General features: G+C 42.2%; 1 protein-coding gene across 5 annotated transcripts in view; it reads left to right on the top strand.

The window, feature by feature from the left end:
- Positions 1-13,595, top strand: part of FGGY (FGGY carbohydrate kinase domain containing) — a 411,736-nt gene that overhangs the window by 37,441 nt on the left and 360,700 nt on the right. For all 5 annotated transcript variants that reach the window (XM_060139919.1, XM_060139918.1, XM_060139916.1 and 2 more), the window contains one exon: positions 749-900. In XM_060139919.1, coding sequence (XP_059995902.1) covers positions 749-900 — 152 coding nt within the window. The remainder of the gene's footprint in view (positions 1-748; positions 901-13,595) is intronic.

Here is a 13,595-nt window from a genome sequence, read left to right as displayed (position 1 = left end):
TTTATGCACATTATCTTTTGTTCAATGAATGAAAAATCTCAGTTAATCCTTATATGCTACATTTTGCAGATAAGGACACTTAGGCTAAGAAAAATTAAATAACTTTCTCAATATTTCTGCCTATACTGAAAGAACGCTCCCCATTAGGTCTGCCTGGTTCCAGAATGGAAAAAAAAATTCCAGTGCTTCCCACCCCACCACACAAACCAACCGAGTGAGGAAAAACACTTAAATTAACTGATTTTAATTAGAGTGACTAGAGGAAGTGAGAATATAGGCAAATAAAAGCCATTATGTAACTGTATATGATATTATACCTAAAATATTGGTCCATATTTCAAGGAGACATACCTTAAAAAGCTGAAGTATTGTTTTAGGCTTATTTCATTGGCTCTTGTCTTGAGTATGTACCCAGAAAAGTTTTTCTAGAATAAGTGAGATAGGAAAGGAAGGGGAAAAGTTGAGAGAGAATGAATGGTAATATACTTAATTGGTGGATCTTGACTGGTTTTTCCTTTAGACGTTTAACCCTGGGACTATATTCAAAGAGCACGTCTCTTCAAGGGTCCGAGATATGGGTAGGATGTACCTAGTCAGTGTTGGTGGTGGTCCTTTCACTTGTTTCTTGTTGATGTGTGAAATTATACAAGCAGTTGTGCAGATTTTTGCCCTTGGGAATCCATAAGTACCCCCTTGAATTAGAAGGATAAGGATGCACCTGTGTCCTCATCTCCCTTGTTTTTGCTAGGAGATTCTCATCGAAACATCATCATGTGGCTGGACCACCGGGCGGTCAGTCAGGTCCACAGGATCAACGAAACCAAGCACAGTGTCCTGCAGTACGTTGGGGGCGTGATGTCCGTGGAAATGCAGGCCCCGAAGCTTCTGTGGCTAAAAGAGGTAAGTGCATAGCGTTGAGGAGCGATTACTCATAATAGCAGAGGATTCCATTTATTGAATCTGTTGGTACCAGGCACCCTGCTCATCACGGCGGTTGTATTTGATTTTTGCAGCAAGTCTCAGGAAGGTTGATCCCATTTTATTGATTTGGTTGTGGTTAAGTCATTCTGCTTGACTCAGGCAAGGCACTGAAATAAGTATTTGATGCAGATTATCTCTTTGAATCCTAACGGCAACCCTATAAAGTAGTTTTTTTTCTTTTTCTGTATTTGTTAAAACTAAAGCTAATAGAGATTCGTTAGCTCACCCAAAGTGACTCAATAAGTATGCAGCAGAACCAGGATTTGAACCTAAAAATGACTGAAATTGATTTTCTTAATATCCACTGTTCTGTTGAAGTTCAGAGAGGTTAATTACCATTCCAGTTAGAAAGTGGCAGAGCTGGGATTCAAGTCCAAATCTTCTGACTGGAACATTCTTTCTCTACATACTTTTAGCCCCCAATGATTAATCTTTGGCCTTAGTGGCATTTTATGGAATGCCTTTCTCATCTCACCTGAACTTGAGTTTCCATACCCTTTTGTGATAAGGTGATCTCTGGCTAAGGCACTTGCAGGTGGTTCCCATTTCCAGATGTTAGAATCATTTATGAAGTGTGGAGAATGGTGATGTCAGCTTAATGGTTCCCAGTAGAGATGGATGTGTGAGAAAGTTCAAGTCCTCTGGGAATTGCAGGAACTTGAAAACCCCTAGGTGGTCTGGTGAGGAGAGAATCCATCTAATGATAAGACCTGCTGTGATTCATTTACTGGCCCTGAGGTTTCAGGTGGATTGAGTCTTCAATTACTCAAATGTGGGGTTGGGGAGAGTTTAAAGGTGATGAGGAGGTGTCCTTGGATTGCCACCATGGGGCAGAAGGGAGGTAAGTAAAAAGGGCGTCAGTAATCAAGGCAGGCTTGGCTTGTTACTTGTTTAGTATATTGAGCTATTTTGTAAGTTTTAATTTGCAGAAAGACTTCTATATTTGCTAAGAGTTTGAAAACACAGAGTGTTTTAGGAGTTGGGGGTTTTAGGATCCTAATTCTGACTCTGTTTGCATCACACTGTGTGACTTTGGGCAAAGCAATTCTCATCCCCAGGCCTCACTTTTTCCATCTCTAAAGTGAGAGAGTTGGACTGGATCAGTTTGGAAACTTGATACAAAAATATCCTGAAATACAAAGCAGGGTATTGATTTGTATTTGCACTGCCTCCACACTCTGCTATGTGTGCCATAGACTTTAACTGATCTCATCCTAACAACCTCTGCCTGGTAGATGGCATGGGAAACTGAGGCTCAGAGAGAGGGTTATATGACTTTCCCAAACAGACGATACAGCCAGAATTTAAACCTGTGTCTCCTAGTCTCCAAATCCCAGCTCATCCCATTAGTCATGCAGTACTAAAATCCTCTGTGAAGCATACCACTTTGGGAAGGACCAGGAATGAGGGTGGTGGTGGTCTTTAAGCCAGCCTAAACATGTGCAAAAGAACAAATGGGTTGGCTATGTCACCCTTCTGGACCACAGGTGAGGAATAGCTGTTCTGAATTAAGTGAGGAGGATTGAGCAGGTGGTCATTGGTGCAATACCAGAGCCTTATTGAGCACCTGCTTCATAGCCAGCTCAGGGCTGTATATCCCAGGAGATCTAAATATACCTTTGGTATGAACCTGTCAGGATATTTACCTGTGCGCTTGAGATCTAACTGCACTAAATAAAGCCCATAGAAAATAATTAAGTTCTAGATTTGTGTGGCAATGATTATGACCTAAGACTGACCATCCATCCATCCATCCATCCATCCATCCATCCATCCATCCATCCATCCATCCATCCATCTATCTAATCAATTCCATTTCAGAATTTCCTGAGTAAGGCTCTAAACAGTGCCTCACTGTGCATTTAACTACCTGAAGGCTGAGCCTCAAATCTGTTTTTCAGACTTTTTCAATTTTTTTTTTTTTTGTCTTTTTGGTAAGCATGCCCAGGAATCCTTGCTGAGAGTTCCTTTGGTTTTACTGTGATTACAAATTCAAAATCAAAACAACTTCTAAAATCACGTTTCGTCCCTTCTCCTTAAAGCCTCCCAGCATGGCTTACAGCTAGCTCTTCTCAAACTTCAATGTGTAAATGAATCACCTGGAGAGCTTGTTAAACTGCAGACTCTAACTTCGTAGCCCTGTGGTGGGAGCTAAGAATTTGCATTTCTAACAAGCTCCCAGGTGATGCTGATGTTGCTGGCCTGCAGACCCACAAAACCACTTTCAACGCTAAAGGCTCTACCTTTGTATCCTGAAAAGCATCCGTGTGTGGAGAATCGGGAAACAGTACCTTCTTTTTATTGGGCTTGTGGGAGACTGAGGCACAGGGAAGTACAGTAGCTTGAGCTGCTGTTCAACAGCACATTCGACGTCAGAACATGAGAGTCTGTGCCAAGTTTACTGGGCTGCCATTTGTTTACTCTTCATTCATTCCTTAATTTGCCAAATCTTACCTGAGGTCCTGCTGTGAACCAGCACTGTGGTAGGAACTGGGGACATGGGCACAAAGAGGACTCGGCCTTACCCTCAAGCGGCACAGTGACCACTGGGGACAATGGTGGGGGAGCATAAGGAGAAGAGAGGCATGGAACCATAGCCAGCAGAAGATGCACTGAGCGCCGAGATGCAGGCATATGCAGAGTGCTTTCAGGGAAAATAATTTGCTTCCTGCACGAGCTACTTGAGATGAGCCTCAAGATATGAGTGGAGGTTTTGCATAGTAGAGAAGATAGGAAGGATACAGTATTCTAGAGAGAATGAGGTTCATTATGGTAAGGTGTGTAGGCCCTAGGACAGGAGCCTGGGATGCTTCCCTGAGTGTAGTAGGAAGTGAGACCAGGTAAGTAGCCTGGGCTCAGTTTGTTAAGGGCCTATTTGGTGAGAGAGATTAGTGGATGGTTGTTAGGCAAGAGGGAAAGTGTCTTAGATACCTTTGGCAGGGTGAAGAGATTGGATTAGGAATGAGAAAATGTGTGTGTGGGGGGAGTAAGAACCAGTTTATTTATTTATGTTTTTATTAGTACGTGTGCATTTATTTATTGACCATGCCGTGCGGCTTGTGGGATCTTAGTTCCCCTACCAGGGATGGAACCTGGGCCCCAGCAGCTAAAGCACCAAGTCCTAACCACTGGACCACCAGGGAATTCCCCTAAAACCAGGCTTCTTACTTTCCTCATTATAGCACTTAGTTGGCCTTGCTTTGCCCTTAGGATAAACTCCAAAATTTGTAACCTGGCTCAGAAGATGGTGTATGACGTCATTTTCACCTCCCTCCTCTGCTTACTGTGTGTCTCTCACTTTGCTCACTCTGATCCATCCACAGGGATCCACTCAGAGTGCCTCAAACACACCAGCTCTTTGCCACCTCAGCCTTTTGACTAGGGGTTGGCAAACTAGGGCCATGGGCCAAATCTGGCCTGTTGCCTGTTTTTGGATGTCCTGGGAACTAAGAATGAGTTTTACATTTTCAGATGTTTGAAAAAGAATCAAAAGAAGAGTCATGTTTTGTGACTTGTGAAAATGATAGGAAATTAAAATTTTAGTGGCCATAAATAAAGTTTTATTGGAGCACAGCCATGCTTGTTCGTTTATCTACTGTCTGTGGTGCTTTTGCCCTACAGTGGTAGAACTGAGTATTTGAGATGGAGACTGCATGGCCTGCAAAGCTGAAAATATTTACTCTCTGGACTGTTAGAGAAAAAGTTTGCTTACCTCTGGTCTTAATGATGCTCTGATGCTGTGCCTTCTGCTTGAATATTCTTCCCTCTTCTCACCATTGATTCTGACTCATCATGTAGGTCTCAGCTTTATTGTCACATCCTTAAAAAAGCCTTTCCTGACCCTCAAATAAATCAGAGGTCTCTTGTCATTGTACTCTTAATTTTACTTCATTGTCTCTTTCATAAATTGTAATGACACGTCAATTTGTATGATGATTTGTATAAAAGCTCACCCCCTCCAACCATAGTAATCCACAGGAGGATGGAGATGATATCCATTTTGTTCCTTGTTGTGTCCCTATCCCTAATTAAATGCCTGGCAGATAGTAGGTACTCAGTAAATATTGTTTGAATGATTTGAGTGGGCCAATGAGGAGCTAGTGCAGTTTTCCAGGTGAGAAGTGATGAGGCCTGAATTAGGCACTGTGGGATGGAGAGGAGATGGGTTCCAGAAATCGTTAGGGGTTAATGTCAGCAGGACATTGGGGCTGATTGGCCATGAGGGGCGAGCTAGGCAGAGGAGTCAGAGCTCACCGCTCATCTCGGTATTGCTGTCATTCATGTGCTCCTTGTCCTTAGCCTGGAATCAGATGTCAGAGGGAGTTGGGCAGAATTTGGAGTTCAGACTTCTCAGAAGACAGAAGTGGTATACTAGGACCACCGTACCTTTTGGGCAAAGCCTTCACTCAGGTCCTAGTTCTGCAATATGGAATTTTAATCATGTCCTTTACATATAAGGTTTGTGTGTTTTAGGTTGACGTATATCTCCTTAATAAGAATTGTCAGATAAAAGGAAAAATGCCATTTGATTTTTTCATAACCCCCAGCAGTCTGGCTTCTCCATTTGGTCTCAATGATTCGGACTCTCATCTTAATGAAGGCCAAATGTAAATTAAGTTCTCTCAGGCTGGAACAGCTGGAGTCTCCTATCTTTATAAACATGAAACATTGTAGGGTAACAAGGTGCAGGCTGAGGAAGGTCAAGCAAGTTAACAGGCTGATGCCGATCCTGACAGCTCAGTGTTAATGGAAGATAATTATCTGGCTTGTAGCGGATGCATGGAGATATTCCAGTCCATCTTTTAACTCATTTCCTCTTTTTGCTATTGTCACCAGAACAGAAGACTAATCATTTTATAGTTTGCAATTTTCATTGTTCATTCCAAAGGTCTGGAAGCAGCTGGCTGGAATGTCAGAGGATTTTGTTGATGGGTTTAGAAAATATATCTGCCCCTTTCATCTCCCCAGTCCATGCCCTTCTGCTTCTGTTCCCCTGATAACATATTGGGAAAATGAGTAAATGATTCTCTGATTGGTTCTAATGTGCTTTATCCTGTGTATGTAGATTCTTGGGAGGAACCTGGGAGTTTGGATAGCCAGAGGGGTGGTTTGATAACTTCCTGCTAGCTGTAGAAGGTGCTAGCACACCTAGCATTGGATGCTTTGCAGTAGGAACTCTTGAAAAGAAAACTCTGTTAGACTTCAGGAAAGCCTGGTCCTTGTCCCTTCTGTACAGTAAGAGGCTGGCACAGTAAGGGCCTCGACTGGCCTTATTCTTTCATTCTTCTTGATGATATAGTAACAATTATTCTCTTTTCTTTAGGTTTCTCATCTTGAAACTTTATGAAAGATAAACAATGTCTGTTTCTTTCTTGGAAATGCACCATTTCTTTCTTTCTTTTTTTTTTTTTTTTTTTGCGGTACACGGGCCTCTCACTGTTGTGGCCTCTCCCGTTGCGGAGCACAGGCTCCGGACGTGCAGGCTCAGCGGCCATGGCTCACGGGCCCAGCCGCTCCGCGGCATGTGGGATCCTCCCGGACCGAGACACGAACCCGTGTCCCCTGCATCGGCAGGCGAACTCTCAACCACTGCGCCACCAGGGAAGCCCACCATTTCTTTATGGATGGCAGTTTGGTGGAAACTATAGTCTTTTTCTGTTAGTTTCTCTGGCTTTACATTTCGTGTATAGGTCTGATATTATTTACCTACATTCGTCAGATCTTAGCAGTACAGCTCATACAAGATTGGAGCTCTGGGAGATAGAACACAGTTCTGTAACAACAGAAAAAGTACAGGATTTGAAGCCAAACACACTTGCATTTAAATCTTTCTCCACCATTTACCGATTTTGCAACCTTAGGCTAAGTCAGCATCTCTGAGTTTCAGCATGCTGAGCTGTCAAATGATGATAATAATATCAGCTTTGTGGAATTATTATAATTTAGTCAGATATTTGTAAAATATCTTATTCAAAGAGTAGTCTAATTCTCACTTCCACTGTGCATAAAAATGTTTGTCTCTACTGATGGGCATGTCAATAACATTCTAGCACCAGTCGAGAGAATTTTAAACACTAGAATATCTTATTTTAAGTAGCTGAGTGTAATGAGTGGTATGCTTTTCCTGTTTGAATAATAGCTACGGAAACCACCTAAAAATGACCACAGAGTTGTCAGAGACAATCACAGAAAATAGTAGAAGAGTATAAAGCATATTTTCAGAGTCATTCATTTATTTGAATCATCCACATCCTATGTGTAATACCTATACCAGAAAGCAGCCAGCTTTGAATTGCAAAGCTGATTGACTTACTGAATACCTTCTACTTGTTTCCCCTAAAATTCACCAGTGCCTCCAGCCCCAGAATTATTTTATTCCACAATGATTATTTAATCTTTACACTAGTCTTGTGGGATAGATATTATCTCTTTTTATAAATGAGGAAACTGAGGCTCAAAAATGTTAAATGTCTTACTCCTCGTCTCGTATCATGCAAGCATACGTACATCAAGAACCATACAAACAGCTCCATCCCCCATCCCCCTCCTGTGGAGACCTGTGCACTTCACTGTGGGAACCCAGAGGTGGTCTCTGTCTTCACAAAATTACAGCCTTTTAAAAATTAAAAAAAAAATACACACACACACACACGTATATGTATATGTATTTATTTATTTGGCTGAGCCGGGTCTTTGTTGTGGCATGCAGGATCTTTTAGTTTTGGCACATGGGATCTTTAGTTGCGGCATGGAAGTCTTAGTTGTGGCATGTGAAATCTAGTTCCCTGACCAGGGATCAAACCCGGGCCCCCTGAATTGGGAGTGCGGAGCCTTAGCCACTGGACCACCAGGGAAGTCCCCAAAATTACAGCCTTTTTGGACTAAGCAATAACAACAGAATAAGGAATTAGATGAAAACAGTAGCTAAAATGTATACAGTGCTTATTATATACGTAATACTTGTCTAAGCATTTCATCCATGTTAAACTCATCTAATCCTCACAACCACCCTATGAAGTTAAGTCTCATATTTTACAGATGACAAAACAGACTCAGACATGTTAAGCAATTTGCCTAAGGTTATTCAGCTAATAAATGGCAAGGCTGGGGTTTGAACCTTGGCATTTCAGACCCATAGACCCATTTCAGACCCATTTCACTCTACTACCTCTTCAAGTGTTTGCCTTGCAGGGTTTGAATAATCTAGTTCAGGGAAAAAACTTGGAAGTAATGACCTCAGGAGAATCTGAGGCTGGGGACAATGGGTGGTGGGTTCATTTTTTTCATTTAAAAAGTCTTGGCTGAGTGTCTCCTATATGATGGGCACTGAGGTTGCAAGGTGAGCAAGACAGATGAGGGCCCTGGGTAGCCTTCTGGGAACTTAGATTCTAGCATAGAGCAGCAGAAAATAGACACGGAGACAAATACATATGCAAAATGATTTTGTTTTCTGGAAAATGCTATGAAGGAGAATGGCAGATGAACAGATTTGGCATAGCTAGTGTGTTCTCTTGGGAGGTTTTGGTTGACAAGAATGATGAGACTTTCAGGAAGAAGGAGCAGCAGATTCAATGAGGGGAGGAAAGCACCTGAGAGATCAGCATAGGAGGTCAGCAGGGCGGGCCAGGTATGAGCAAGGCAGGGAGTGGCAGGAGGTGGGGTAAGAGAAGTGACCAGGGGCCAGATCCTGCACAGCCTTGAGGCCGTGGACAGGAATTTCAATTTTATTCTAAGAGCAGTGAGAAATGGTTGATGGATTTTAAACATGCGTGTGACATGATCTGTTTTATGACTTCAAAAAGATCCTTCTGGCATATGTACTGGGTAGATAATAAATATTTGTATAGCAACAACAAAGTTTACACTATAATGTGAAAGGGAAAAAAGTTATGAGGCTGTGCAGTCTTATAAATGCATTTGTCTTAAGAAACAGTATAGAAAAAAATGGCTGTATATTACAAAAAACAATAATGAGACACTATCCGTGGTTGGTATAGTTTGCTAATGTTACAGCACAAAGATCATGCTTTTATTACTTCTTTGTACTTTTCCATTAAAAAGTAATCTTATAGTCCTAGCTAACCTTTCTGGTTGACAACACTTCGTTATTTAGCATGGGATTTTTTTTTTCTTCTTGGGATTATTTTCCTAAACCATCTGCACTGTATGAGGGACTTTACATGCAGTATTTCCTCTAAGCCCCTCAGTGACACAGTATTATTATCCCATTTTACAGATGAGGAAAACAAGACCCAGAGGGCTTAAGTAGCTTGCTTCCCCAAAGCTATGCAATAAGTGGTAGAACCAGGATCCTCACCAAGTCCAGCCCTCCTCCAGCCCCTGGGCTATATCCGTTGGCCCTTACTGCCCTGTTGCTCATTTCAGCTCATGTGTAGGGTTACAGGCTGGCAGCCCACAAGCTGAATCTGGTCCCCAGATGGGTTTTGGTGGACCCACCCTGTGCTTGAAAAAAAAATTCTTTTTTGAATTAGTGTCCAACATTTAAAAACTAAGAAATTTCACATAAAAATCCAGATTTTTCTGCTTCTCTAGAAACAATAACAAAAGGATTTAGCAGTCCTGGGTTCACATTCCCATGTGGAAGGAACTGGCCAGAGTTGTGCAGGAGCTGCCCCTCGAGAAGGGGCGAGTGTCCTTCATTTCACAGTGGTCCCCACCCAGCCTGCCTCATGCACAGACCTTTTCCAGCAACTACCCGTCTAGGCACTTGGATTTGAGACCCAGACTGCGGGAATTTGTTCAAGGAATCCATCATTACTTTTCCTATAACAAAATGCTTAGAGAAATGGAAAGACTTTCCAGATGGGGAATTTCTTGGTCAGTGGATCTAAGGATACCATACTCATCTTCTCTTACACCTCTGGGTCTTTGCTGAGGTCTTCCTTCTGCCTGGAAAACTTAAAATCATTTCTTTTCACTTGGGGAAACTTATACTAATTCTTCAAACTCCAGGAAGCCTTCCTTGACTTTCTCTATGTTGATTGGGGTCCTGCCCTCTGTCCGCTATGGCATCCTCCCCTTACCTCTACCCTGGAATTCATTAAACTGTATTGCACCTCACTTATCTCCATGTCCCTGGTGTCTAGGGCATTGCTTAGCATCTCACACTGATAAACTCAGTACATATTTTAATGGATGGATGCATGAACTTATCAAATCATTTATCATGCCATTTTTGATTGCTGGGTTTTGTCTGTCCAGATAGTTCCATTCCAAAGTAAAGATCCACTGCAAGTTGAGTGTACTTTCATTTTCTCTTCCCTGTTGTGGAAAAGGAAGTTTGGAGTATTACTACTCCTTTCTACCCCAGAGCCATCCCTTGGCTGCAGTCTGTTACCTTGAGTCACTGCTTATTTTGTGAGATTGATGCAGTAACTCCTCTGGGCCTCTCTTCTGTGTCTTTATGCTCTGAGGGGACTAACCCCTTTATGTTGCTCCCTTCACCCCCAAGAAAATCCAAGACACATCAACTGAATCAGACAAGGTCTCTTTAGAATGTTTATACTAGGGCCGTTTTACGTTTGGACCAGATTCCTCCCGGCCTTTGAGCACTGTGGACGGTACTGTCAGCTGATGTTAGGGCATCTGTTGTGGATTTTCTCTCCAGGGTGGTCTTCCCATAAACTGGGCTCGTAACTAAAATATATGGAGTGTTGAGGCTGATGGCCTGCCTTCATTTACCTGGACAGCGAATCCTTTCCTTACCCCTGCATTTGCATATTTGATTTATGCCAAATATATGCTGTATTCTTTTACTTTCATAGTCCAACAGAGTAATTTAAAAAAGCAGGCCAAAATTTAAAAAAAAAAGAAGGACTTGGCCTGATACCTAATAACATTTAATAAATGTCAGCTATTGTTATGATACTTTATTTTGTATTTTACTTTATAACTTCTGTGACTTGGACATATGTTTTCTTTATTTGATTGGTGACATGGCGCTGCAAGTTAAACGTTACTATTTGTTACATTTTATAGATAAATATAGTAAGCCTCACAGAGATGCAGTGACTTGTCCACAGGTATCAGGCTTGGGTCTTTATGAAGGTCCTTTTGGATCTAAATCCTGTCTTGTTTTTTTCGTTTGTTTTTTTTCTGCTGCACCATGTTCCTTCCTCATTTGGATTGGTGGATTCTTGGCTCCATAAGAGGAGGGACCAAACCTTTCTCTCCATACCTGACTATTGTCTTCCCCGACCCAAACACAGTGCTTGGCATTGAAAAAATATTCAATAAATATTTGCTAAATGAATTCTTGTTTCCTGGTCCTTTCCAGACTTACGGCTGTAATAGCATAGTCCATGTGCCCAGCTTCCTTGCTGCCAGCCTTGTCCGACCACTGTGTAGGGGTGTCAGCTACATCTAGGAATTTACAGTATAACCAGAGAAGAGAGAGAAAGATTGCTAAGTTTGGCTGGCCTTATGCTCACATGGTATGATTCGATGTAAAACAAAAACCGAACAAAATTCTTTCCTCACAGTGGTTAAAATGGAGGTCACATCTATTGGAGGAAAATACTGTCTTTAGAAAAGACACTAAAAAATACAGTGCAGTTAATGTGTGTTGTGATACAGGAACTCATTAGCATGATCAGCTGCACTAAGGTGGACTGTTAGCTTGGAAATCTGGGGGCCCAGGATAGATGGATGTTAACTGGGGAAAGGGAGGAGGGCGGCCAGAAGTCTGACAAGGTGCAAGTCACAGCATTCTTCTGGAGGGGTAAGTAAATCTCATTTCTCTGAACATATGGGTTGGTTTTATTCTCTTTTTTTTTTGGTTCTGTTGTTTTCAAAATGAGAATAACTGTGCTGCTATTGTAGGGATATATTCATTTAATCAGTGAAACAAACGTTCGTCTAGTAACTGCTATGAGGAAGGCGTTGTACCTGGTGATGGGGAGACAAGGCGGAAGCCAAGAGTATCCTTTAATCTCAAGGGGCTCCACGTCTAGGACCAAATGTAAGAGGCTGTGAAAGCCATTTTTCCCCAACATTTTATTATCAGAATTGTCAAACATACAGAAAAGTTGAAAGAATTTTATAGTGAACACTTAGAACCATCACCTAGATTCTGCCACTAACATTTTACTGTACTTGGTTTATCATATATATATCCATCTATATGTCCTTCTATCCATCCAATCAATCCACCTTAAGTTTTTGGAGTAAGTTGAGATATTGTTACCCTTGTGAAAGCAGTTTGAAATAATATCTTTCCGAGATACTTACTAAATTCTATTTAAGATATTGACTCTGTTTGATTGCTGTCTACAAACATCATCAACACCTGCACTAGAATTTATTAACTGTCTACCGAATTTATTAACTATCTATCTATCTAGCTAGCTAGCTTTTAACTCTGCTATCTTGTTTAATTCTTTTGAAAATCCTGTGAGGTAGATGTTAGCACTTACTTCACAGATAAAGAAGTTGAGGATGGAGGGAGTTAGATGGATTACTACCTACTGACTGTTACTTCTGGCAGTGTTGGGATGCAAAAACCTGGGTTTTCTAACTCTAGGAAATGAATTTAAGGAGTCAAAAGTTAGCTGGTCAACTCCAGTCTTTATCAGGGGCAAGGTGCCCCAGTCTGTCCTACAGATGAGATACCTGGTTCTCTTAGTTTAAATTTCAGATCCCAGATACCACATTTGTTTGGCTTAAATTTTGAAGATAAATATGAACTCTAGAATAAAAAAGTTACCTAAGTTAGACTCACAGTTAAAGAATCACGTTTGAAACCGGGTGAGGTCTAAGATTCCCTCCACTACACAAACTCCAACCCATTTCTATTTTGTCTGTGTTCCAGCACAGGGCCAGGCCGCATACTGGTTCCTGTCTGCGGCCTTTTTAGGAGCTAGACTGCACGGCAGGTGGTGAGCGGTGGGCGGGCAAGTGAAGTTTCATCTGCCGCTCCCCATCGCTTGCATTGCCGCCTGAACTATCCTCCTCCCTGCCCTCGGTCCGTGGAAAAATTGTCTTCCACGAAACTGGTCCCTGGTGCCAGAAAGGTTGGGGACCACTGCTCCAGCACGTTAGAGTTACCTCCCAAAGAGCTGGCCTCTTCTTCCTCTTTGCATTTACCTCCTCCTGAAACATCTGCAGTTGGAAAAAATGAATAAATGATCCAACTAGTTCCTTAGCTCTTCTGAACCCCAGGGTCCTGGCAGTACTTCTGCAGCTAAGACCTCACTGGAGGCCAGTCTCTGTGCATGAAGCTGTGTCCACTCTGCTGGTTGAATGACAAAGGGACTCAGGGATCCCCATCAAAGCCTACATCTCTCTGAATCCTTCCTGTATGGAGAGGCTGTGGATTAGGTGAAACTTGGGAGTGACCTCAGTAGTAAAAGGAAGTCTGATCTCAGCTCTACAGCCTCATCAGTACCCCTACCCACACCCTCTCAAAAAGCTGCCTTAGTCTGGCTTCCAGGCTGTGTCATCTCAAGAGTCAGTGTCTTCTGGCTCAAAAATGCAAGACTAGGGAGTGTTCGGAGGGAATTAGAAGCTGCCTGGGTAAGTGGCTCTGCCCCCTCTGGCCTCTCTCTCTCATTCGGGCTTCGCTTAAGGGTCTGAACTGTGGCACAGATAAATGT

Source organism: Lagenorhynchus albirostris, chromosome 2, assembly GCF_949774975.1.
Source record: "Lagenorhynchus albirostris chromosome 2, mLagAlb1.1, whole genome shotgun sequence".
Taxonomy (NCBI): domain Eukaryota; kingdom Metazoa; phylum Chordata; class Mammalia; order Artiodactyla; family Delphinidae; genus Lagenorhynchus; species Lagenorhynchus albirostris.
The sequence above is the reverse complement of the archived record's forward strand: the minus strand, read 5'-3'. Positions and strand labels throughout refer to the sequence as shown.